A 24,537-nucleotide genomic window follows, 5' to 3' on the forward strand; every position below is an offset into this window, starting at 1 on the left:
GGAATGCTGCACTAGCGTCACCAAGGGAGGCAGGGGTTTCAGCCCGGTTTAGGCTCATACAACTTAAAATACTGCATAGAGTGTATTACACCAAGACCTCTCTTCACAAAATGCACAGGGCGGAAACCCCATATTGTCTTAGGGGGTGTGGGGAGGAGGGAACACTACTGCATACGCTATGGGAGTGTCCGGCCATATCGAGGTACTGGCAGCAAGTCATGCGCACCATTTCCCAGACCCTTGATATTTCCTTGACACCGGAACCACGTATGTGCTTGTTGAATGTATGGGAGGGGACTGATTTGACACTCCGGCAACAACAATGGGTCACTATTGGGACTATGGTGGCCAAACGCGACACTGCACAGAGGTGGGGGGTGGCAGAAACACCTACTCTAGCACTATGGTGTAGGACGATGGATAGACTTATGTTGACTGAACGCACAGTGTATAAAATGAGAGCCAACCCCCACAAGTGGAACAAGGTATGGGAAGCATGGAACAGATATAGGGGGGATTTGTGTGCGCCACTGCCGGAAGATGAGGGCGACAGCTCAGATGATGAGGAGATGGATGAATGAGATAGAGGGAAATGTGTAGATGTGGGTGGGGGGGATAGGATTTGTCTGCTGGGGGCTTCAATTCGTTTGGCGCTCAGAGAGGGAAGGGTAATAGCCTGGGAACCTGGAACCGGCAAATGACATTGAACTTAACTGTGATGTTTTACTGTGACTATACATTAAGTAGGAGTCTATTTTTTTTGTTCTTGTTAATTTACAACAAAAAATAACATAAAAGTAAGATGTCACGTATTCCATCATTGTATCCTCATTGCATTTTGCATCATGCCAAACGTTTGCTGCCGGACCGGAAGGATGTCGGCCAAATAGCTGTGTAACAGTACGAAAAAGTGATGGACTGCGAAACATTTTCTTATGAATCAATGTACTAACATTGTAATGATGGCAAATTTCAATAAAATCTTACACACAAAAAAAAAAAAAACATTTTGGTTATTGCAATGCTTTTTAAGGAATATAAAGTTATTTTTAAAGTTCACACTTAGAAACTTTTCAGTGAAAATCTAGCAATGTTATCCAATGGGAGAAAATTCAGGTTACAGGTAAAGTACGTTTTCGTTACTTTTGTAAACCAGTACTGGGCTCCTAGGTCCAGCACTGGGATCTCTACATAAGACAGTTAAGTAATTACGTTTCAGTAGTTGGTACGATTTTTAAGAAATATTTCAAGTTTTCAAAAGTAGACAAGAAATTTCACAGAAAAGCAGACAATGGATTCCTATGGAGAAAATTCAGGTTACTAGGAAACCCGGCTAGGATTACTTTTGCGGTTCAGTACTGGGCTACAATGAACAGTACTGGCTTCTCTCCTGATCACAGGCGAGTACTTCAGAATTCGGCTGATTTTATAGGAATATTTTAGAGTTTCAAAACTTCACACTTTGAAGATTTCGAGTCAATGTTATCCTATGGCAGGAAAGTGAGTTATCGGTTTCCAGGTGAGTACTCGACCAGTGAAGTTAAGGTTCTGGGCAGGGACTCAGGAGTCCCCCAGGGTCGGGTAGGTACAGTTGGTACACCCTCAGCTGCACAGGGGCAACCGGGTGCAGAGGTAGTTAGGCCCAATGTTATCCAATGCTGGGCAGGGGGCCTCCGGTTGGTGGCTGCTGGCTAGCAGGCCACGTGGCTGTGGGAGCTGGGCCCCTGGTCACTTGCTCAGGGCAAATGGGGGAAGAAGGATAGGACACAGGGTGCACGGCCAGAGGCACTAGGGCGGCTGGGTGCAGGGTGCTTTTGAGCCGTTGGCGCTCAATGTTATTCAATGAGAAAGGTAACAAGCATTTACAATGCAACGGTTTCGCCTTTGTAAAAGTTAGAGCTATTGGCATTGTAAATGACACATTTTTTATTTATGTGTTGGTTTTGAAAACAAATAAATGGCATGGTCATTTATAATGCCAATAGCTTAATCTCTCGCAAATGCGAGACCTATTGCATTTGCACCCACACGCACACAGAGAGCCACCCACACAGAGCCACCCACACAGAGCCACCCACACACAGAGCCACCCACACACAGAGCCACCCACACACAGTACAGTAAATAAGTTGAGGACTGTGCATCAACACTCTGTAATGAGTACACATTTGCAGGCAGCTGCACACTGTAAAGAATGCATGCTTATTTTGTACATATATATTCAACCTAGCTTGTTCATATATTGTAAGCACTCTGCTATGTGACCTATACTGAGCAGAACTAGGTCACCAAAATACACTGCAAGCACCCACCTATGTAGCCTTTGATGTGCAGTTCAACGACCATACCCTACACATGAAGCTTTATACCAAAACACACTGCATGCCCAGGCCAGTCCCCCACGATACACAGTGCAAAATCAGCTCCACCAGCTGGAAAACAAAAACCTAGCTGCCAACCACAATACTTTTCTGAGTACGCCGACATCTGCGTCATACTGAGCACTCAGCTTACAGCCATGAGGCATTACGCACATCAACCTAGATTACAAAACAGAATGCAATCACATACAGTAAACTGCTTGCGATCTGTTGCAAACTGACCAAATCCAATTGTCATACATGATACACGCAAATCCAGGTGTGACTTACAGTAAACTACAGCCGGCTCTTGCTAACTTTTCTACGCGGTGCACAACCAGTTGTTACTATTTTTGCACAGGAACCTGCTATGCACTGTACAATGCAAGCAGTTGTTACTTTACTTTATGTACATCCATGTGTCACCCATATCATAGTATGCACAGCTGGATGACAACCACTGTGCAGACAGATGTCACTAATGGTGCACAATCAGCTGTCACTCCTAGTACACTGCACAGCCAGCTGTCACCTGTAAAATGTACGGCTAGGAGTTGCCTACAGTAACTGTTCCCAACCAGCTTCCAACAGTGCACAATCAATCGTCATAAGCAGCACACTTACCCGCCCGTCCACAGTACAGCTGTCACCTATAGTCCAATTACACAGCCAGCTGTCACCCACCATACACAGTCATCACTACAGTACACTGGGCCAGGCAAGTGCTGTGAACTGCAATCCACTGCACATCCTGGAGCCACGGACAGCGGGAGGGGGGGCGGGAATGGGCACACGGACAGCGGGAGGGGGCGGGAACGGGCACACGGACAGCGGGAGGGGAGCAGGAACGGGCACACGGACAGCGGGAGGGGGGGCGGGGAAGTATGCCTTCAGCAGCATGGACAACTTGAGTGTATGAGGGAGGGAAGCAGCAGCATGAACAACTGGAGGGTATGAGGGAGGAAAGCAGCAGCATAGACAACTGAAGGGAGGGAAGCAGCAGCAGGGAAAACTCAAAGGACAGAAGCAGCATGGACAACAGGAGGGTGGGAGGAAAGCAGCAGCATGGATAACAGGCGGATTAGAGGGAGGGAAGCAGCAGTATAGACAACAGGAGGGTGGAGAGATTTAAGTAGCAGCATGGACAACTGGAATGTGGGAGGGAAGCAGCAGCATAGACAACGGGAATGTGGGGGGATTTAAGCAGCAGCATGGACTACAGTAGGGTGTAAGGGAGGGAAGCATCAGCATGGACAACGGAAGGGTGGGAGGGACGCTAAGCAGTAGCATGGACAACGGGAGGGTGGGAGGAGGGAAGCTGCAGCATGAACAACAGGATGGTGGGAGGGGGAAGCTGTAACATGGCCAACGGAAGGGTGGGAGGTGAGAAGCTGCAGCTTGGACAACAGGATGGTGGGAGGGGGAAGCTGCAGCATGGACAACGGGAGGGAAAGAAGGAATGAGGGAATCAGCAGCATGGACCACGGGAGGGTGGGAGGGAAGCAGCAGTACAGACAACAGGAAGGAGCAACACTGACAATGAGCAGCACAACGACAGAAAGAAAAACATCAACATAGCGCTTGATTTCTTGCAGTGTCTAAAATGTGGCCACATCTTGACTGCATCCAGTGACATACAACTTTTCTCCGTTTAGTGACGTCTCTTCCTCCCTAAGTTAAAGTTTTACTTTAGTTAATATCTAAGCCATTTTTTTCTTGAGAGGAGACAAATGGGAGAGTGTGTGGCGTTGCGGACAGACTTTGGAACAAGGGAACCACATTTGAGTCTTGGCGTCGGTTCAATAAGCAACCTGTGATTCTGGGCATATCACATAGTACAATCATGCCTAATAAATGAATGTGACCATGTGTGTAGTTTTGTTTCCTTATGTAAAGCGCTCCAATACCTCTAGTTCGCGCTACATAAAAAACAGCAGACAAAAAAATATCAGAGTTCAGCAAAAACACGAAGCTTACATCAATCTGTAACGAACTCACTGCAGCCACGAACACGACAACATATACAAGCTCAGGCGTCCACAGACAAGGGAGAGTCACAGAAGTAGAGCCAGGCAAGGACAGAGGTACACCTCCGCTGCGGTGACTCCTGCCGTCTGCAGCTAGCAACCGACACCACACTGAGGGGGAAGCTGCAACATGGACAACGGAAGGGTGGGAGGGGGAAGCTGCAGCATGGACAACGGGAGGGTGGGAAAGAAGGAATGAGGGAAGCAGCAGCTTTGACCACGGGAGGGTGGGAGGGAGCAAGGGAGGGAAGCAGCAGTACAGACAACAGGAGGGAGCAACACTGACAATGAGCAGCACAACGACGGAAAGAAAGTGGAGAAGTGTGGCTCACTGGTTAGAGGCAGACTTGGAAGCAGAGGTCAGCCAGGGACCAGAGTTCAATTCCCGGCTTGGCCGGGTTTTGAGTCCTAAAATGTCCATGGACTCGACAATTCTCGCTCTGGTGCCTACTCTATTCACGGGTTCACACTCTGCGACTCTGGGCAATAGCTTGCTTAATCTCCACAACGGCCACTCGCGGCGGGATGCCTGGCTTTCACCTTGCGGATACCCTGCCAGGGTTATCTCACAGGGGAATACCAGGACGGGTTCCCTAAGCAAGCGCTTAGAAACCAGTGGTGATTTGCGCTATATAAATTCATGTACACAGAAAAACATCAACATAGCGCTCGATTTCTTGCAGTGTCACGGAGCATGTAGAGATGACAGTAACGACACACATAAAGACGTAAAACAAACTGGGAGACGACATGAGACGGGTACACGTACAAACAGGGAGACGACATGAGACTGGGTACACATGCAAATAAAATTATAAACAAAATTCTGCTTACCTGATCGCAAATAACTTCCTAGCAACTTAAATCTCGCAGACCACTACGGCTAAAGGTACTTCGAAAAAGACGAAAACATCACTAAGGGAGAAAAAAAAAACCCGCCCATAGCCGCATGACGTTTTAAAAGGGGCGGAAAGGGAAAATAATCGGCGGAACGCCCACCAATCGCCTCGGTAAATGACGGACAGATCTCTCTTCCAATGGCTAGCCTCCATTTATGGAGCTAGCCAAATGGAAGAGAGAGGCGGAACTAAGGCCATATTGTTCTAACATAAGATTTCGCCTGCGCGAAACGCTGCTTGCGCACTTACCCTACTGTTGCACCCCCTGGAGTAAGAATATTAATTTTCACCCCTACACTATCCAATACTTACCTTACCTGCAATGTAATGTTATGCGTGTAATGGTATGCGTTGTAAAGGTAGTATGCGATGTAATGGAATGCGTTGTAAAGGTAGTTTTTAAAAATGTGTTGTAATGGCATGTTTTGTAATGGATGTTGAGTTGTAAAAAATGCATTGTAAAAGGTATGCATTGTAACGTCATACATCGTACGCGGGAAACAACCCTTACAACTCAACTTTTACAACGCACTACCATTACAACGAAACACACTCATATGCACAATCTAAACACCTATGTGTCTTATCAAGCATTTATTTCAATATTGAGCTTATTTCAATGAATGGATTTAAGTGCTTGTCTCCATATTAGACTATAACTGTATTGGAAGTCCTCTGAGGACACAGTCACCCCTGCCTGTACAGATTATCGTTTGTAGGTCAGATCTTTTTTTAAAAATACTTCAAAATGAATCGCCTACTATAGCAAAATGGTGGGGGGGGGGGGAGAGAAGAGGGGCAAGTTGCTAGGGCAAAATTTGCACAGCGCTGTCACTGCGAGAGCCACAGATTATCAATTCACACTCCTACACTGATATTTAGTTTCTGGGGTCCCAGTAAATGTTAGTGATCCCCCTCAACATTCAGATGACAAGGGCTTCGTCACTCATGAGAGAACACCCACCAGGAGATTTAGGCCACTCACAGGGACAACTGCAACTTAGGTCACAGCAGCACAAGAGGGCAACATTCAAGATTGTTCTATGTCCCCCTTTCCCAGGAGCTCCATGCAATAGTTATAATATAATAAACATTTTGGTAATGTCAAATCTGTCACGGAGAACTCTGCTACCGAGCCTTTTCGCTTCCAAAGTTTGACTTTCCAGATCTATTAAAGAGGTCCAGCAGCCCAAAACAGATCTACAGCAAGGCTCTGAATGTCAGTGATAACACAATTGGAGCCAGTGGTTTCTAGTGCACAGCACCAGCACTTGCGTCAACACCGGTACTTTTGACAATCTGACACATGGTGGCGCCGTTTGTCTAATTTAAAGAGGAGTACAGCAGTTGCTACTTCAATATACATAAAAATGCCCAATAGCAGCCTTCCAAGTCAGTCTTATCGCTGTGGGGGCCAGGAATAGTCGGAATTGTAACACATGTAGGAGTGTTATGGTTAGTAGTTGTGTTGGTATGATTATTGGCCGAGCAGGCACAGGAAATGGGTAGTGTAAACTGCAGTAGCCTCATGACGAGGTCCCTGGCACTTATTTTGTTACAAATGAAGCACCGACCAGGTCCACATATTCTGAACACTACATTCCAAATGCTGCAATACCATAAAGCAGCAAACCTAGGTTCCACCTCTAACAGCTAAGAGACATGTGTACCAGACAAAAATCCACTTCCAGCACTTGGACAAAGAGTGCTACCTAAAACAAGGTCATCCATCTGGGGTGGAAGCACTGTAGCGACAACACATCATGCATCACTGACTGACAGTGTAGATAGGACACGGGAGAACATGGGTGCCAACTGCTCCCAATCACCAGTTAGGCCTAGGGCTTCACAGCTGGTACATGTCAACGGAAGCCATAAGGAGTCTCCCCCACTAGAAGCTGGACCATGCCTAGCATGGCGATTGTATCCTCTTGGTGACCCTCATTTGACACTGCCTGTGCAATCTCAAGCAAAGTGCAGGTGCTGATCAGAGCCACAAGCAACCCAGTGGCTGTGTGCGTCATGGCGTCCTTGGTAAAAGATTCTTTGTGGGAGCAAACTGTAACAGTCAATGTAGCTGTATTTTTAACATCAAAACTGGCTTCTAGCTTCTTTCATGTCCCTGATTTGCAGAGATTCTGGTCTATCCAGCACTACAGGTTGGAAATAACACTTTGCAGGTACATCATTAAATAGTTGGAGTATTCCGTTTGGAGTTCCTTTAGCTCTTTGTACTGTATACTGCGATCAAGTTTTTGTATCAGATGGATTTCCACAATCCCGTGCAGCAATCTGCATTTTACAAAGCTGTGCTTCTGTCTTTGCTTTCGTTACTACACTGTTTGGTTGTGCCTCAATAGTCTCATTCAATCAAAATGTAATGGAACCAGGCAGTGTGGCTATCAGTCACCAACGTTTCTAAATGAACTTGGCCAGAGACAATGAAATGGGAGAAATTGTTAAAATTTAAAAACTACAGGCTTTCTACTGATGGGGGGAGTTCTTGACTCCAATAAGAAAGCACTTTTACTGAGTCTGTACAGTATGAAACGGGTAGAGATTTTCAAGCACTTGGCATCAATGCCAGCACCCTGGGTGTGGATGCCAACCCGTATTACTGCTCCACAGACTAGTTGGACAGGTTAAAAGGCACAGTTTATGAAGAAACCACACATTGTGAAGGAACGGTTTCTTTTTCATACAAATCTGTTCCAGCTTCATACACATTATCAACAGAACAATGAACCTCTAGTCTTAAATTTCACAGTTCTAGCAAACTGCAATGTTGACATCAAAAGCCCAAATTCATTATTAGATGTTCCAATAAGAAAATCCAAGTACAGTTACTTTCGTTGTCAAACACTTGACATCACCAAAAACACTGAACCCTCAATCTCTTCAACGTCCTTTCCCGGTGCTGGATAACAGTTGTAGGGTTTTTTATAGATTGACTCCACTCCCTCTTTTTTAACTCATATTCTTCACGGCACCCCGAGCTTTTTTCCAGTCTGTTCCAAGCCTTTGGAATATATACGGTGTTTATTAATAACACTCCAATTTTCCCGAGCAGATGACACTTGTGTTTAAGTAGCACTTGTGGCAGCCTTAGGATTATGGTATTTTGAGATGCCTTTGCACCCTCACGGTATCATGAATGGAAATACTTTTCCATTCCAGTTTAAATGCCCACACACTTGCGAATCATGCCCACTGTTTGCACCGGTTCCACCCGCGCCGGTCACCAATTCTAATACCTACAGAACACGGTTCTTAAAAATGTACTAGCTGGTTTTCTACTCTCCTTCTTAGATTTATTCCACGTGCAACCCTTGATTGAATCAGGCTTGACAACATTCTCACAGAATTTCGGGACTTCCTGCCCGCCACAGAAGAAATCCTTTATTTGATTAGATGTTGGTATGCTACATACGTACATTCAGTAAGTGAGTGGTGGCCTTTCAACTACAGATTGCGAATTGTCTACATGCCTATTAGTTTGGCTTTCCCCTCTAAAATACAGGCGACGCCTCACTCCTACCCTACAGTGTTCCATGGAGAGCCAAGGAGCGCCCCTGCTTCACGATTGATTTGTGAGAGACTCCCCCGCCCCAGCACTCATGGCAATATTAAGCAACTTTGCCCATCCTCTTGGGACTATATATATTTTTTCTGTTTATAGTTGGGTAATGACACAGAATCCCTCTCTTTTTAGGTGCCCTTAGTGCTTACCACCTTTCACTTGTCCGGAGGAAGACCCCGCAAGTAAGTTTCAAGATACCTGCGGGAAAAGGGGTCGCAACGTCGACATTACAACTCTTGCCAATACCCAATCAACAGTAATGAATAGACTGTGACTATGTGTTATATGGCGAATATGTATTTACTATGTGTACTTTGACCATCTGGTATATGAACAATGTATACCAGAATTGCTTGGGATTTTGTCACCACCACAAACTTTCTCTCTTGCTACCTACCATCTTGCACTCCCTCCCCCCTTCTTAGGGCACTATTCATGTGATTTTTGTTGCATTGTTAGCTTCCCTACGATTTATTCTCTGCATAAGATGCATGTCTCCAATGTGATTAAATAACATTGGTTTGAACATGATTGTGTTCTCTCATTCAACACCTTGAATGCTAGTTGTTGATCTGTTCATTCCTTCCCTTTATGTGAAAGCCACCAATACACTGGGACCAATCTAAATTTCAGGTAGCATTATTTAAACAGTGCCCATCTACAGGCAAATAATGTTTTAAAGCGTTGGGGTGCAGTACAATATTCAAATGTATATATGAAGCCATTCAGTGAAATTATACATTTGGTACAGGTTGAATTTTTGATATAGGTGAAGAGATTTCACTAGAAGACTTAAGTGTAAATGATGTTGATGCTGCAGATTTGGGTGTGGTTGAAAAGGTGGGGCCCAAAGACAAAGTGTTTGGTCAGGCAAGAACTTGTGCAAAAGCTTCTAGGAATTATTGAAGAATATCAAAAACCACCCAACTGTATTATTCAAATTGTTGTCAAGGAAGTTTAATGGTGGAATCAGGTTCTCCTTTTACTGTTGTATCAGATGTGAACTTCCATCAGCAATGGGAGGACAACATTGGCACCCAATGACCTTAAGGTACATGGGTATGATAAAACAAAAAAAAGGTTATATTTCAGCTCTACTATTTGCTTTTAAATAAGCTTCATAGTAGACAAAGAGGCAGCGTTTATGTTGCCACTGATGTTCAAATTGTGTGAGGATGGCGGCATCAAGGCAGAATCAAAATCTCTTAGTCCTAATGTCAAAGCTGCAGAATTTTTTTTTAGTGGATGACTTCAATAATCAGGAATGCTGCATGGCGGTAACTATTCTTTCAAAAATGTTATCGCTCATGAGGTTATTGTGTATATATTTGATCTTAGGAAATGTGAATGTTTTACACTAATTTTATTAGAATTTTAGTTTTATCATTTTCTGCTCTTAATGTATTTTGTATTGCAATGGTTTTAAGTAACTATGCTAAATAAAATTACAATTACTATTCAACCATTCAGAATGGCGTGAGCTTGCCTTTCAATTGGTTGGGTCCTTGTGAGGCTTGAGCTGTAGGAAACTAGTAACTTAAGAGGCTTACAATCCTAATAATAATTCCATGTTAGGGTTTCTGGGCAAATGCTTTCAAACAGATGATATTTCCAATTCCATTTCTGCTGGTAATGGCGTTCAGGTTACACCCCAAAACGAACTCATTACTATACAATGTTAGGAATCACACATGGGTGTACTACTTTGTACGCTTTGAAAATGAACGGTTTGATGGAAAGATTTAATGTGGTTGTAGTGGTTTCCAGCTAGCCAGAAGTTGATATGCAAAAAAAAAAAAAACATATTGCCAATTTGGTAATGTCATAAAAGTGTATTCCCCATTACCCCACTTGTTTCACCCCCATTTGAGTCACTTAAATGTAGGAAGCCTCGCCCAGGTAGGGATGTGGAATGGTTCATTGGAGTCTTTCAAAATCTTTTCTCTGGAAGAGATGCATAAACAATAGAAAACGTGGGGGAACACAGAATAATATTAGTGAACACCAGTGAACACGTAAAGCTGTGCGTTTGGGACTTTAAGCATAAGAGGCTGACTTTTCAAAGAAAAGATTGTCAAAGTTTTCAAAGGGCTTCAAAGATGAATATATGGGAAAGCTTTGGTACTGTAGAAGAATGTTAATTTTAGTGGGAGGCAATCAAAGTTAGCCGAGTTTAAGGGTTCAGCTCTGAAAATGGCACAGGAAATGACTTAGCCCAATTCTGCTACAAACGGGAATTGTGCCACAGCTTGCGTTCACTATCATTATAACAATGACTTAACTGTCTGATGTGGTTGAGAATTTGAAGGACTCTGCTAACATTCCCACGGTTACAGCCGGTATTCCGGTCCGTAGAGGTGGTTTATCAAAAAGATCCAGTGACTTTATAGTGGATTATAAACACTATTAGGCTTGCCTTGTTGCAGGGAGAGGTGGTGTGGGGTATTCGCCCAAAAGATGCAGATGCTGTATGTGTTATGTTTTAATTCTCCTTTCTCTTACCCTCATTCGGAATTCTTCATTCTAACCTTTCATTCACTACCTTGTCTTTCTTGAAAGGCATTCTGTGTGAGTTGTGCAGCGCTTTATTTCTTTCAGCACCCCAGTGATTGGCTCCAATAATAAAACATCTTACTACTTTCACTTGACCTTGTCTCTTCCATGCATCTTCAAAAACCCTTACATACTCTTTCTTGTAATAAACAGCTCCATACACAGCCAACAGTAATAAAAGATAATGGAACTTAGAGGTCATAAATACAAAGTGAGAAGTGCTGAAAATAGTTTATTAGTCAATTAAAACCATAAATATAAGACAATACACAATGCCAAACATTAAAAGACACACAGAAGCATCATAGGGCTACTTTAACCATAAAACCTCATGTTTATGGCTCTTTACCTTTTCCTTCAGCCTTTCCTTTCAATTGTAATAAAAGTGCCCAATACAAAATTAAAAAGTCTCGCAATTACTTAGTCAAGCAACAATAAATTTGCAGTACTGCTAATTAACTTTCTCCTAAAACACCACTACAGATGTAGAAGTGCTGAAGTGCAAATTCAAGTAGCAGTAGTGGGTGCTACACTAAGACAATGCTTTCAGTCAAATGTAGTACCCAAGTATGAGATTGTACCTTAATAAGGGCCAAAGTACAAGACGAAAGTACAGTCAAGTAAAGTAAGTGGCTTGGCCAAAGTACAAGATGAAAGTACAGTCAAGTAAAGTAAGTGCCTTAGCTAAACGAGTAGGGACCAGCGACTATAGGGGATCCTAGCAGCAACAATGTTTTAGCGCTGCAGTTTGTCGTTCTTATAAAAATATTACTATGGGTATTAAAGTGCTTGTGTGCAAATTCAAACTGCAAGAATAGATATAACATTAAGTGGTCAATGGTTTTCAGTCGAGTATGGAACCTATGTAAAAAACTATGCTTCGATACTGAACCAATATGCAAGACAAAGCTGCCTAGTTGAATAAATTACCTTAACATTACAGGATAGGGTCTAAAGGGAACCCTAGCAGCTAGACCTTGCTTTATACCCACTCGTATATCTTTGCCTAAATAAAATACCTGAATTAACACGGACTAAGATCGAGTGTCAATATCACCCCCCCCCAGGTTGCTCATTACATTATATTAGGCAGCTATGAGATTATTTAAAATAGCCAAAAACTGCACTAGTCTAATTTCAACAATTTGTTAATTGGGTCCATTTACTCCACGAGTGCAGTCATACATGATCTGATTCCCCAGTCAAGAAATTCACGACTTCGTAGACTTCTAGGTTGGTCAATTAACATTGGGCAGATGCATATAATGTGGATCAGAGTCTCAGTTTCTTGATGCCACAAACGACAGGTACGGGCTTTGGAAGAACCATATATCCTCCATTTTGATATAAGGTCTAACTTGGGACTCTCTCCAAACCCGAGGGCTAGAAGGGACTGTTTAACCTTCCGATCGTAAGATGCTGCCAACAGCAGCGATTCGCTTTCAGATAAATAGGATTTCAACAGTAGCCACCCATGACGATGTTTGGGCATGGTTTCCTTATCTATGGTCCACTTTTGCAGTCTGATCAACTTATTTCTTAAAGGTTTGACTGGTGATCTTCAAATTCCAAAGGTCACCTAACGCCAATAACCTGATGCGGTTGTCAAGATGCTTTTTTTGTGAGCTGTTTCCAAGGTGTAGATTGATCTCGTACCAGACTAGATTTGCCAAGGTGTTATCGGCCGCTGCAGGCAATTTATAACTAAAATTTACAAATGCCGCTGGCCTGTCAAGTGACGAATTTGTAACTAAAAATTCTAACTAGAGTTGAGCAGGCAAGGCCATCCTGGGTAGCCTAAAGATTTGTTTATAGGCTCCAATTACAGTTTATCAAGCAGAGGAGCCTCATCACTTGACAATATCTCTGATCCATATGCGAGGGTTAGCAGCAATTTGGCTTTCATAACTGCTCCCATAGATTTCAATTCATGGCCTTTTTTGGATCTGGCCAGTGTTGAAAATGCATATTTGATGGCTTAGGCTTTTACCCAAATTGCCTTCTTCTGAGCTTCGAATGTTCAGTTTGCATCCATTTTGACCCCTAAATAAACGTAGGTGGTAACTTCCTCAATTTTATTTCCATTAGGATGCCATTTTCGACTTTTGTGGGGAAGTGAAACTGCAAGTTCCCTACAGCAACTCGTGCAAAAACCAGGAGTGCCTGAAATTCTTTAATGAGGCAGATCCAGTTGGCAACTTTACCTCAGATGACATTGTTTGAGTGAGTCAAAGTAATAAAATAGTAAAATCTAGTATGAATTTACATTCATAGCAGTACAAATAACGATCCTAAAGGTCCTCATACAGTTGTTCTCAGGCGGTACAAAGCCTTACTCGCAGGATATCACACATGGCAACATAAACCATTTTTTCAACAAAGAGTTGCCTTTGTACATTACAATATGACACTCCGTGCCATGATCGACTTTTTTGGCTAGCGGCACTTCCATGATGCACATCCAAGCGTGCACTTGAAACAGGAATTGTGACATGACGTACATAAAAATGGAGAAATGTTGCACATGATATGGGAACATTTAGATGTCCAAAAGGGTACAGTGATCGAAACATGTTCAATTCTTGCGGCTGTTATTTCAACTTGGCATTATTGTCCTGGCAGGGCCGGCCTTAGGCATATGCAAGGTGTGCACCTGCACAGTGCCACCAAACCCCAGGGGCCGCCACGAGGAATCAGATACACACATATTTGTGGCGGCCCCTAGCAGGATTTGGCGGCCTCCCTGGCTTCCACTATTATCAACTTCCTGAGTCACTGCCTGGCCTCTGGCTCCGCACCGACCTGTGTTCCTCGTTCCTGATTGGCAGTCAGAGGCGCCGGGGTGTTTCAATCAATGTCACCATGGGCGGCGGTTGCGGCTGGCAGACGCCGGAAGCCAAGGATAGAGTCATCTGCGCACTGCAGACTCAACCTCCTCATACTGCTTCCAGTGTGCGTCGTGGTGGTATATGTCAGTCTGCATTTCTGGTGGTGGTCGGACTAAAGTGAGCTGTCCTGCTTCAGAAACAAGGTAAAGTCTGAACGCACCTGGGTCAGTTGCAGAGGCAGATCTGAATGTAGATTCTGCTGTAGTCACACAATGTGTCACTCTGACCCTGGGTGGGAGTAGTACTGTCCTTTCCGGCGCGTGCCTGCCCTGGGTCTGATGGAAGGCCGAGGGACGGCCACCCGCATAATAAATCATGTCCAATGCCTATGCCTTCCAGTGTTCATAGCGGCGCATTAGTATAGGGGGGGTGTCTTTAGTTTCAAATATTATACTGCAGCAGGTTACCGTCGAAGGCCTCAAACAGGCGTCGCTGTTTGAGAGCAGGAGACCGAAGGCCGGAGGGCTGTGACGTCGAGCAAGAGCAGGATGCACTGCTGGTTCATCTGGATGAAAAATGGCGCGCTATTTTTATTTTACTGATTGTGTTTTAGCCCTGCTCTATCTCCATAAGACACGTATAACCAGGGGGTGCTATTTTTTTTTTTTATAATCATAGTTGTTCGAATACAGGTTCATTTCAATCCGGCACACCCTTAAAACAACGCTATTAGAAAGTATATATTTATAAAAGCTATTAAATCTCCTAAAAATACACTTTCTCTCAGTTAGCTGAAATAAAATAATAAAACAACATCACGTGCCAGTAACATTATAGGAATCAATCACTCTGCAATAGTGTAACACCAGTAACGTAGTCCAGTTACAAAATGTATTTGTATAGCGTTTCATATATCTCGCGAGGAGCCGGGCGAATTGCTTCTCGAGCACCACGCTAAACCGTGAGAGAGTGCTTGGTTGGAAGGGTGATGTTTTTGCAGTGGCTTTTCTGATCTCAGAAAGCCCTGGCATTCTTGTTTCTGCTGGTCCAATCTGGGTAGGGGATGTTGTTGGTTTGCTCAGGTTACAGGCTGTCTCAGTATAAGTATCCGGCACCTGCTCTCGTATCATTAATAATAGGGGCTTCAGGGGCTGGCTGCATGTTGTATGTGGGTGTGTGTGTGCAAGAGCTCATTTGTGTTCCTTTCCTTTTCATGCTTATTGTTGTATGTGTGTATACGTGAACTGTCTGCTTGCTTGGGGTGTGCGTTCGTGTATGTTCAGTGCGTTTTTTTATTATATCTGTGCGTGTTGCGTGTTTGCTTTGAGCGCGTGCCCCTGTTTGTCCCGTGCGCGTTTGTGGCTATATATCTATAGGTGAATGTGATATGTCCATGTTTTCTTGATGTGTTTGCGTTTGTGTAGGAGGGCGTGTGCGACAGAGAGAGCGTGTCTAGGTGAAAATGCAGTCCCATTGCCCCATGTGCAGGTCTGGAAGAACGTTTGCCTGACATTAAAATGTCCACGGACAAGCGGCTAACATCAATGTAGGAAGTGCCAATCGGCATCTTCCTGTTTAGTGTATATTTAGGTTTCGATAGGACGAATAAAGCATCTCACCAGGTGCCGAATATGCAGAAAATCTATAAAGGACATCTTCCAAGTGAATTCTCAAAGGCACTGCTGGACAGAGGGCTGCTGACCAATGAACTCTAAGTTACATGTCGGGCAGACTGTGGCGACTTTTCCCTATGAAGAGATGAAAACACATTACCGGCGTGTCACCCCAGTGCCTCTGTGCTCGCCGTCTTCCGTGCATTCCCACTCCATCGGACAGCCGGGCGCCCTGGAGCCCCCACTAGGACCTCTCCGAGAAGTATTATTCCAAGACCGCTTAGAGTTGGCCAATGTGGTGCATAATGGTGGTAATTTCTGAAGCTTTTCCTGGAACTGGCCTCATTCTGGTTTTCTACGTGGATCGTTTTAAAGCTGTGTGTTTTGTTCCGACTTCACATTTGTTTGGGTTTGCAGAGATAAGATGCAAAGTTAGTTCTGTATCCTTATTTTGGAAATAATTTCAGATGGTCATTCATATTTGTATCTCACTTGGCAAGGTGTTCCAGAGCTTTTCCACCTACACTAAGAATGTTTTTATCTCAAAAGATGTTTTCATGTTGGATGGAATGATTACACAAGATGATAGTATTGAGAGGAGTGTTCTACTCTGTTTATCTGTGGAATGTAGCTGTAGTAATCCACACAAAATGTTGAGTGAAGATGTCTTTTATTCAGTACAAGTCAAGTACAGCAACCATCAGCAAAGCCACAAATACTGGTTTAAATTAGAACATTCTCATTGATGCAATTCCACTGCATCATGACTGCATCATCTAATTCTAACCATTACCACATAGCCATCACATACAACAGAGGTTTCACTTAAATGACTTTGTGGGAGATCCGAATGCTGTCAAGGCACAATATCTTGCTACAAGTAGCTAGTGCATAATAGACCATGTCCAATGCCTTCCAGTGTTCACAGCGGCCGGGGCAATAGTATAGGGTGGTGTGTCTTTCAAATATTATACAGCAGCAGCTTAAAATGCGGGAGAGAAATCAATGTATCGTATATGTGCAGTGTCTCTTCTAACAAAGTCATCAAAGTTAAACTATGCCCAGAATGTTATAAAGGTACTAATTTTAAGATTGCTACATACTCCGCCCCGCCCGGACCCCCTCTTCCGGGGCCCCCTACCTACGCTCCCTGCACAGGGCCACCATGAGCCTAGAGCCGCCCCTGGACCTGGACGTACACTGGCACGTCCACGAGAGCGATAAAGCTTTCACTAACTAAGCGTGCAAGTTTCGTGAAAATGCACTTGCCAAAAACATGTTTATTTCTTCTTCCATAAGAATCGAAGTCGAACACCTTTACGAAACAGGGACTTGTGACTAAAATGTAATGGACTTAAACATGCAGCGCGGCTAACACAAGTAAAAGTCCCGCTAAAATGCATCAAACAGCAACTGTAACCATTTTTGAAGATTTTGAAATCGCAGCACAGTGAGACCGGGAGAACTTTGTGTTACTATGTTGAAACTATTACGACGGGTCTGCTGCCTGGCAGCAGGCAATTTTCTTAACATAGGAATGCCAAGCTGCCCTGTATCTAATCAACCATTTCTTCTTTCACACACATGCAGTTTAGTGCACAAAACCATGCGAAAATGCCAGAAAACAAAGAACATTTTAAGACAACGTTCAGCGTGGTAACAGTCCAAACTCAAAATGAAACGACTGAGAAGGGAGACACCACGGACAGATACAGAAAACACTACGGACAAATAATAAACCCGCTCAATGTGTCTTTCGAGACGATTTTAAAATGGCACTAATAAAGAGATTAAGAAAACTGGAAGCAACAGGAACATACAGCGAAAGTTCCCACACGAAAACCAAAAGGCTGTAGACAAGGTGCGAGGACTGGGCGTAATAGAATACACCCGGGGTGGAGCCACGGTCCTCTAGGAACGGAGCAGCTGGTTGGAGGGATAAATTGGCCCAGGGAGTGGCAGCCAGGCTCCCTGGCACTTGTGTGTGAAGTCACACGAGGAGAGCAGCTGGCTTCGCATAGTTTCGGGGTGGGGTTTGCCCCAACGCGCCACTGTGGGAACAGTTGCCCAAAGCAAAGGCTAAACTACTGAGCCGAGTGAACCGCAATCAGGAGGAGGTGCGCGCGCACACATGAACAGCTTCCAACCAACTCACCTTGAAGCGCAGCGCCTGGTGGATGTCCGCAGCCAGCTGCCCCTTCCACCATTGCCCCTCCAACTCCATGGCATGGGAGAGGCGCAGCTCCGGGACCCCCGTGCACCGCTCCGACCTGTGGGTTCAAGAAAGAAAATGAACCTGGATGCGAAAACAACGAGGAAGCGAAAACTCTGCAACAACCTCTTAAATGCTACTTTAGTTTGCCTCCAATTAAAGGGACCCAATCCTATTTCAACTGCCTTCCTTGCCCATCAGCTGCCAGTAATTGTGCAGGCCCGCCGATTAATGGCAAAACTACTAAAGAAAGGCTGATTTAAACGCCACTCGTTTGTAGAGCGTGTACAGGTTGTTCCAGTGAATTATGCATGCCATTCGCGATAGTACCATAGAGGTACGTCAGGTCACCGCACGTCAATCATATTTATTTTGTGCTAAAGCAGTGACCACTCCGCCCCCCCCCCCCCTTTCCCGAAAAAAGTCACTTATTACGGCTACCTCGTCATTGATATTGGTCATGATAAACAGGAATGTCAATCATAATATTTTTTTCTGCTAATTATAAAAGTTTCGGGGGGGGGGGGGGGGCATTCCAGTTTACCACACTTAAATACCAATGGCTCTCATCACACCTAAACTAGCGCAAGAAACGATCGGTTCTGCACAGTTGAAGCCCAGCCACTTATCAAAGAAAAAGCACCACTCTCCCACGCCTGCAATACCGCCAGCACCCGGGATAATTTTATCGATGTATATTATAAAGAACTGCAACGTATTCATAAAACTTATGTTTACAGCACGTGAACGGTCAAGAAAGCACGAAGAGGAGACGGCACTCTACTCGGGACACGACAGAGCGGCAACAAAGGACTGGGCATGCTGTCTCTGCCCATCCCGTCTCAGCAGCCAAACTTTGCAACAACCTGCAGGAGTGCAGCGGGAGCTCCGCTTACCTATCGCCTCACCGCGGCACGAGAAGTCCAGGGGCATGTCCTTGAGGATTTCTTGGCCAAATTGGCAGTATTTAATTGTATATTACTGAGGTGACCCATCCAGCTGCAGGGCGCCGGCCATCCATTGTTAAAGGGCCAAAGCTGTCCGGTGTATACAAAGCCAGAACTCAGACCCACGCTGCCCGCGATTATCCAATCCCTGCTCTCTTTACAATCAGCTCCGTCTTTTTCAACCAATCGTTTTCTTGTTTCTATGGCTTGTAAAGACTTTCGTACAGCCCTTGTCACATGGGCAGATAGCTGGCCGTCTCATTGGCTGCCGTAATATAGTTAGTGCTCATGTCACGTGACCATGTCGGCCCCTTGAACTGTTTTTACTGCTACATTTGTTCTAATTTTCCTTTATTGTTATGGACAGAACTGCATAACATAAGAAAGGTTTATAGTGTCAATTGTGCTTCTAAATTGGTGTATATAAGCACGAGTGCAAATGTAAAGAAACATAGGTTCCCTGTGCTCCACTTTAATTATCCAATTTATTTGGATTAAAATGTTTGTCTACAATGTAAAAAATACTCTTTTTCAGCAAATCGCAAAATGCTAAATCCAAACTAGTGTTAGACTGTGATAACTGCTCAATTTGTTAGCGACTGAGATTTAAAACTCCTAAAGCCGTCTTCAAATTCTTGAAAACAGTGGCATGCTAACAGAAAATGTTTCGGTTTTTCTGACCCCCCATTCGGTGAAACAAGCATATTGCATCTTCTCTGGATAGCTTATCTCATACGTTTGCGTTTTTGCAAATACTGGTATGGTAATTGATAAAACTAAATAATAAACCCTTTCAGTTGTGAGCAAGGAAATGGACAAGCAATGAGGCTTGTGCACTTATCTTCTAATAAAGCTACATTAGTGTTCAGGGGAATAGGGTACAGAGGCCCTCATGAGTGGCCGGGTGTTTAGGCCGATGTTAAGACCCAGCAGTTTCGGATTTTATTGGATCAGCATTTATCAGGTCTGATAACTCGCAATTGCTATATGTGCAGTAACAGGAGGTACCACACATATCGGAGTTAACCAGGCCCTCGTAATAAGGGCCATAATGTTAACACATTTTATGAATCGCCTGGTTTCCCTGTGGGACACCCAGCCACAAGAGCCTTATGTGATTCTTATTCCCAGATGGACAATTCCTGATATGGAGGGAGTCCTAGGTCTTTTCACCGGCTTTTTGGCAAATCATCTAAACTATATTTGCAAAACCACTGTCAAAAGACACATCACTCTCATCCAGTGAAAAAAATATAATAACTCACACATTTAGGCTCTGTCACTCGTAGATAATGTGGTGACATACTTCAGAAGTCGTTGTTCCTTACTTAGTGACTGAGACACCTCAGACCCCAAACTCACCTCACCTTACCCTCAGTGGCATTCCTCTAGTGTTCTTCCATCATCAGTAGGGGTTTGTGCACAATAAGCATTGAGGTGGTAACAGGACCATATTAGCATTTTATTGTAATGATGAAAGATGCGCAGTCAGGGTCTTGTAGTTACATTTAGTATATTTATTCTTAAGTTACAGGTAGATGGAAAGTCCTTAAGATGCCTCAATAATTGCCCCACCAGGAGCAGCCTCCTTGCTGCTCAGCCATCCAGATCAACTGACTCTCACAACATACAAACACACTCCAACATTCTACATGACATCATCCCAAGCTGGGCAGCAAGGCAGGGAACGACTGTAGGGAGAGTGCAGCAATTAAAGGAAGACTACAACACATCTCCCCCTTTATAATAATGAAAAACAAAAAGAAGGTGTGAAGCTGTTAGACACACGTTTGAGCAAAAGAGGATGCAGTAAAAGAAAAGATACATCACCCCCGATTGCCATGAAAACCATAACAGTCAATTGTGAGGAAGTAGTGTAGTGGAACAACAAATAAGAGGAAAGAAAGATGCAAGAAATAAAACATACAACACATCCTACCCCCTTGATAATGACATGAAATAAAACATACCACACATCCTACCCCCTTGATAACGATCAAAATACTCAAAAATGCATAGAGATGGTAAAACACAATACACCCTACTCTCTGATAATAAACAAGGAAAACAAGGAAACCAAGACAAGAAGATACATTCTAAAACTACACAACAAGTCACCACACGGTGTACTAAAAACGCCACAACAAGGCAGAAGACTGCAACAGAACAAGGATCTGAAAACCTGAACTGCGCAAACTAAAAGCATGACAGGTCCAACACCCATAAAAAAAAACTATGGGTAACTGTAAATCCAAAACAAACATATTATGAGTACTTCAAACTCAAGGCAAACATATTATGAGTAATTATGACTCAAGGCAAACAATCTATGAGTTACTTAAACTCAAGGCAAGCATATTATGAGTAACTCAAGGAAAACATTTATGAGTAACACTAACCCAAAGGCAACAAATTTTGGGTATCCCTACACCCAAAGGAAAACATATTATGGAAAATCTAAATCCAAGGCAAACAAATTCTGGGTATTACTACACCCAAAGGAAAACAAATTATGGAGATCACTAAACCCATGGCAAACATATGATAGGTTTCCTTAGACCTAAGGCAAACAGATTTGGTATAACTAAACCCAAGGAAAACAAATTATGGGATACTTAAAACCCACGACAACAAAATTTGGGATCTCTTTAAACCCATGACACTCACGTCACAAACTGTAAAAAAGGACACTCCACCAGAGGCAAAAGAAACACCACACACACTACCCAACCACCACTCCAGAAAAAACACGAGACAAACACTAAAAATGACCAGCAAAAATAATAATGTCCCATGTTCCCGTGAGCGGTCTCTAATAGGGAATGTTGTAAATACGGCAAGATTTGCGACGTCTTCCATAAAAACAACACCATTCCGATAAAAACACACCTCATGGTTAAAAACAAACCTACCACTGTAACATGCCCCCAATACAATGTTGTGAAAATGCAGATGTAAAAAGCACAAGGTAATAGTAACACAACAAACTAAAACAATAAACGTGGTCACCGTAGTCTAGGTTAGATGAGCGATACCTCATCCGAAAGTCCAATCCATATAGAGATGAGCGAAACCTCACCCGAAAGTCCAATCCATAGGTGAGCGATACTTCACCCGAAAGTCCTATCCATATAGAGATGAGCGAAACCTCACCCGAAAGTCCAATCCATAGGTGAGCGATACCTCACCCGAAAGTGTAATCAAAGTATTCATTCACCCAAAGTCCAAATGGTGCAGATTAAATCCAGTGAATGTACACAATTGCGCCACAAGCACCACCACCAACTCGAGATCTCCCAACGTAAAGTCCATGGCATAGGCTCCTATTGGCCCACAAGGTGAAAACCCCCAAAGTCCAGAGTTGAGGAAAGCAGACAAATCAGAATGACAAGGGACCCGATAGACCTCGAGAACCAAGTTGGAAAACAAAAACATCGCGATCTTCATACTTCAATATTGAACGTCGCGATTCTCAGCACAATGAAAAGATTCTTCCCAATGTCTCAAGATGGCCGCCACAGCGTCGTTATGCGTGATTTTCTAAAGGAAATTGCCCACGTCTACACGTTGAACATGACGCTGGTAACCTTACCGACATCCGACGTCACAGGGGTCATCCTCACCAATACGCCGGAGAACTCGAACAACGTCATCATAAGGAAACAAATGAGGAACAGTGAGGAGCTCCGCTGGTCAACCGTCACCGACTCCAACCGTCAACGACTCCACAACGGTGAGTTAATGCAGTAAGACGTCCTCGCCAAGAAATTAGAATTCAGTAGTGCTGTGAGAAGGCAAAACACAAAGAAATGTCTGTGCACACACTCTCTGATCCCAGTAAGGCAAAACGGTGCACAGACATCGATCTCCACTCGCAGATAATTGCTCTACCTCAAGTAGTTTAAAACCAGTGCACAGACATCGATCTTTGCTTGCTGAAAGTTGCTCTGCTGAAAATTGCTCTGCCTTTAAAATTGCTCTGCCATTAAAAGTTTAAAAACGGAAGTCCGAGGCAGGCACACTCCTTAAATTAAGGTCACAAACCAAGGAGCATTAAATCAACCAGCTGCCAAAATAACAGTGCAGGAAATAGATGACTACCACAGAAACAGTTCCAACGTCCAAATTCCAAATTCAGCTAGATGTACACAGCAGACACTTCTTCCAAGGATACAGAAATGCAAAACGAACGTCAAACACTCTGGTCTATAGGCTGTCCTGTTGGTTAAAGACACTGGTGGGGCTTACCAGAGTGCAGTTTCATGTAATCTTGTTCTTTGAAAGTAAAGTTCTTAGTTGCGGTAATACTCAAGTCCTTAGTTGCAGGGTAATCCTTCAGCCTTCAGCCACACGTAGTTCTTTTTTACCTCGTCGCCAGTATTGTAATGATGAAAGATGCGCAGTCAGGGTCTTGTAGTTACATTTAGTATATTCATTCTTAAGTTACAGGTAGATGGAAAGTCCTTATGTGGCACCTCGGGGTTACCTTGTTCTCTAGTAGGGTTCGTGGCGGCAGATACCGCACCGTCTAACAGACTTACAGAGACAGGTACTTTGGGTAACGCTGGTTTTATTGATTTCAGTATACGTTTACGTCGTATTGCTTTCCGGTAGTACGGTAACGTTGAGTCTATCTCGTTGGTGAGTCTCTGATAGCGTTTCTCTGCAGCCGTTCGCCGTGTGTCCCGAGGACTTCTGGGACAGGTGGTCCAGGCGTTCTCCTCCACGATGTCGGGATAACTCCGCCGGCCAGGAAGGAAAACAAACAGCGTTTTAGTCTAACTGGTTTTGGACCAACGCACAGGGTAGGGAGTGAGGATTCACACGTGCACGCTTCTTCGACTAGTGTTGGATAGTGAGGGGAGGGTAGTGCATAGGGTGAGTGACAGATTTACTTTCTTGGTTTAATCCACTTTAAACCCGCCCAGCCTGAAAGCCGTGATCGTACCTCTGGTAGCCACACTTCCCTCGATGAAGTGTGGCTGGGCGAAGCGCCTTCCTGTTGGCCTCCTGGCTTGTCTTCTTCTTCGTTCTTTGGTTCCCCTCCTTGTCCGTACTCGTCTGGCTTTGTAGACCGTCGTTGCTCCGAGGTTTTTACTCCTGGACTCCTTTCGTCTGCTTCTCGTCCTTGTCCGAAAGGCAGTCCTCGGTTACCGTCTTCTTCTCGTCCTGGTCCGAAGGGCAGTCCTCGGTTACCGTCTTCTTCTCGTCCTGGTCCGATGTGTAGTCCGGCATGCAATCTTCCTTCATCTCCGGGTGCAACACACACCTGTGAATCGTCTTGGGCGGCTTTTAGCGGGCTTGAGTGGGCGTAACCACCGTCGCGTTCAGTATCCAACTCCGCCCAGTTAAAGTAACAGGATTCTGCATCGTCCTCTGGTTCCGAGTCGTACGGTTCTTCGCTGCGCCGCCATGTCCCAGAATGCTGTTCAAAGAGAGGTGAAACAGGTAAGTCTGAAGAGCCATGTTCCCCGACCCCGTCACATACCTCCCCCCTAGGATTCTCCCGTTCGGGGAG

At 44.2% G+C, this 24,537-nt stretch overlaps 1 protein-coding gene across 1 annotated transcript in view; it reads right to left on the bottom strand.

The window, feature by feature from the left end:
* Positions 1-19,173, bottom strand: part of CCNJ (cyclin J) — a 130,753-nt gene extending 111,580 nt beyond the window's left edge. The window contains exons 1-2 of the mRNA XM_086922508.1: positions 18,969-19,173; positions 18,016-18,130 (exon numbers count right to left, since the gene is read on the bottom strand). Coding sequence (XP_086778634.1) covers positions 18,016-18,084 — 69 coding nt within the window. The 5' untranslated portion in view covers positions 18,085-18,130; positions 18,969-19,173. The remainder of the gene's footprint in view (positions 1-18,015; positions 18,131-18,968) is intronic.
* Positions 19,174-24,537: the final 5,364 nt, after the last annotated feature.

This window comes from Lissotriton vulgaris, chromosome 5, assembly GCF_964263255.1.
Source record: "Lissotriton vulgaris chromosome 5, aLisVul1.2, whole genome shotgun sequence".
In the NCBI taxonomy this organism is placed as follows: Eukaryota; Metazoa; Chordata; class Amphibia; order Caudata; family Salamandridae; genus Lissotriton; species Lissotriton vulgaris.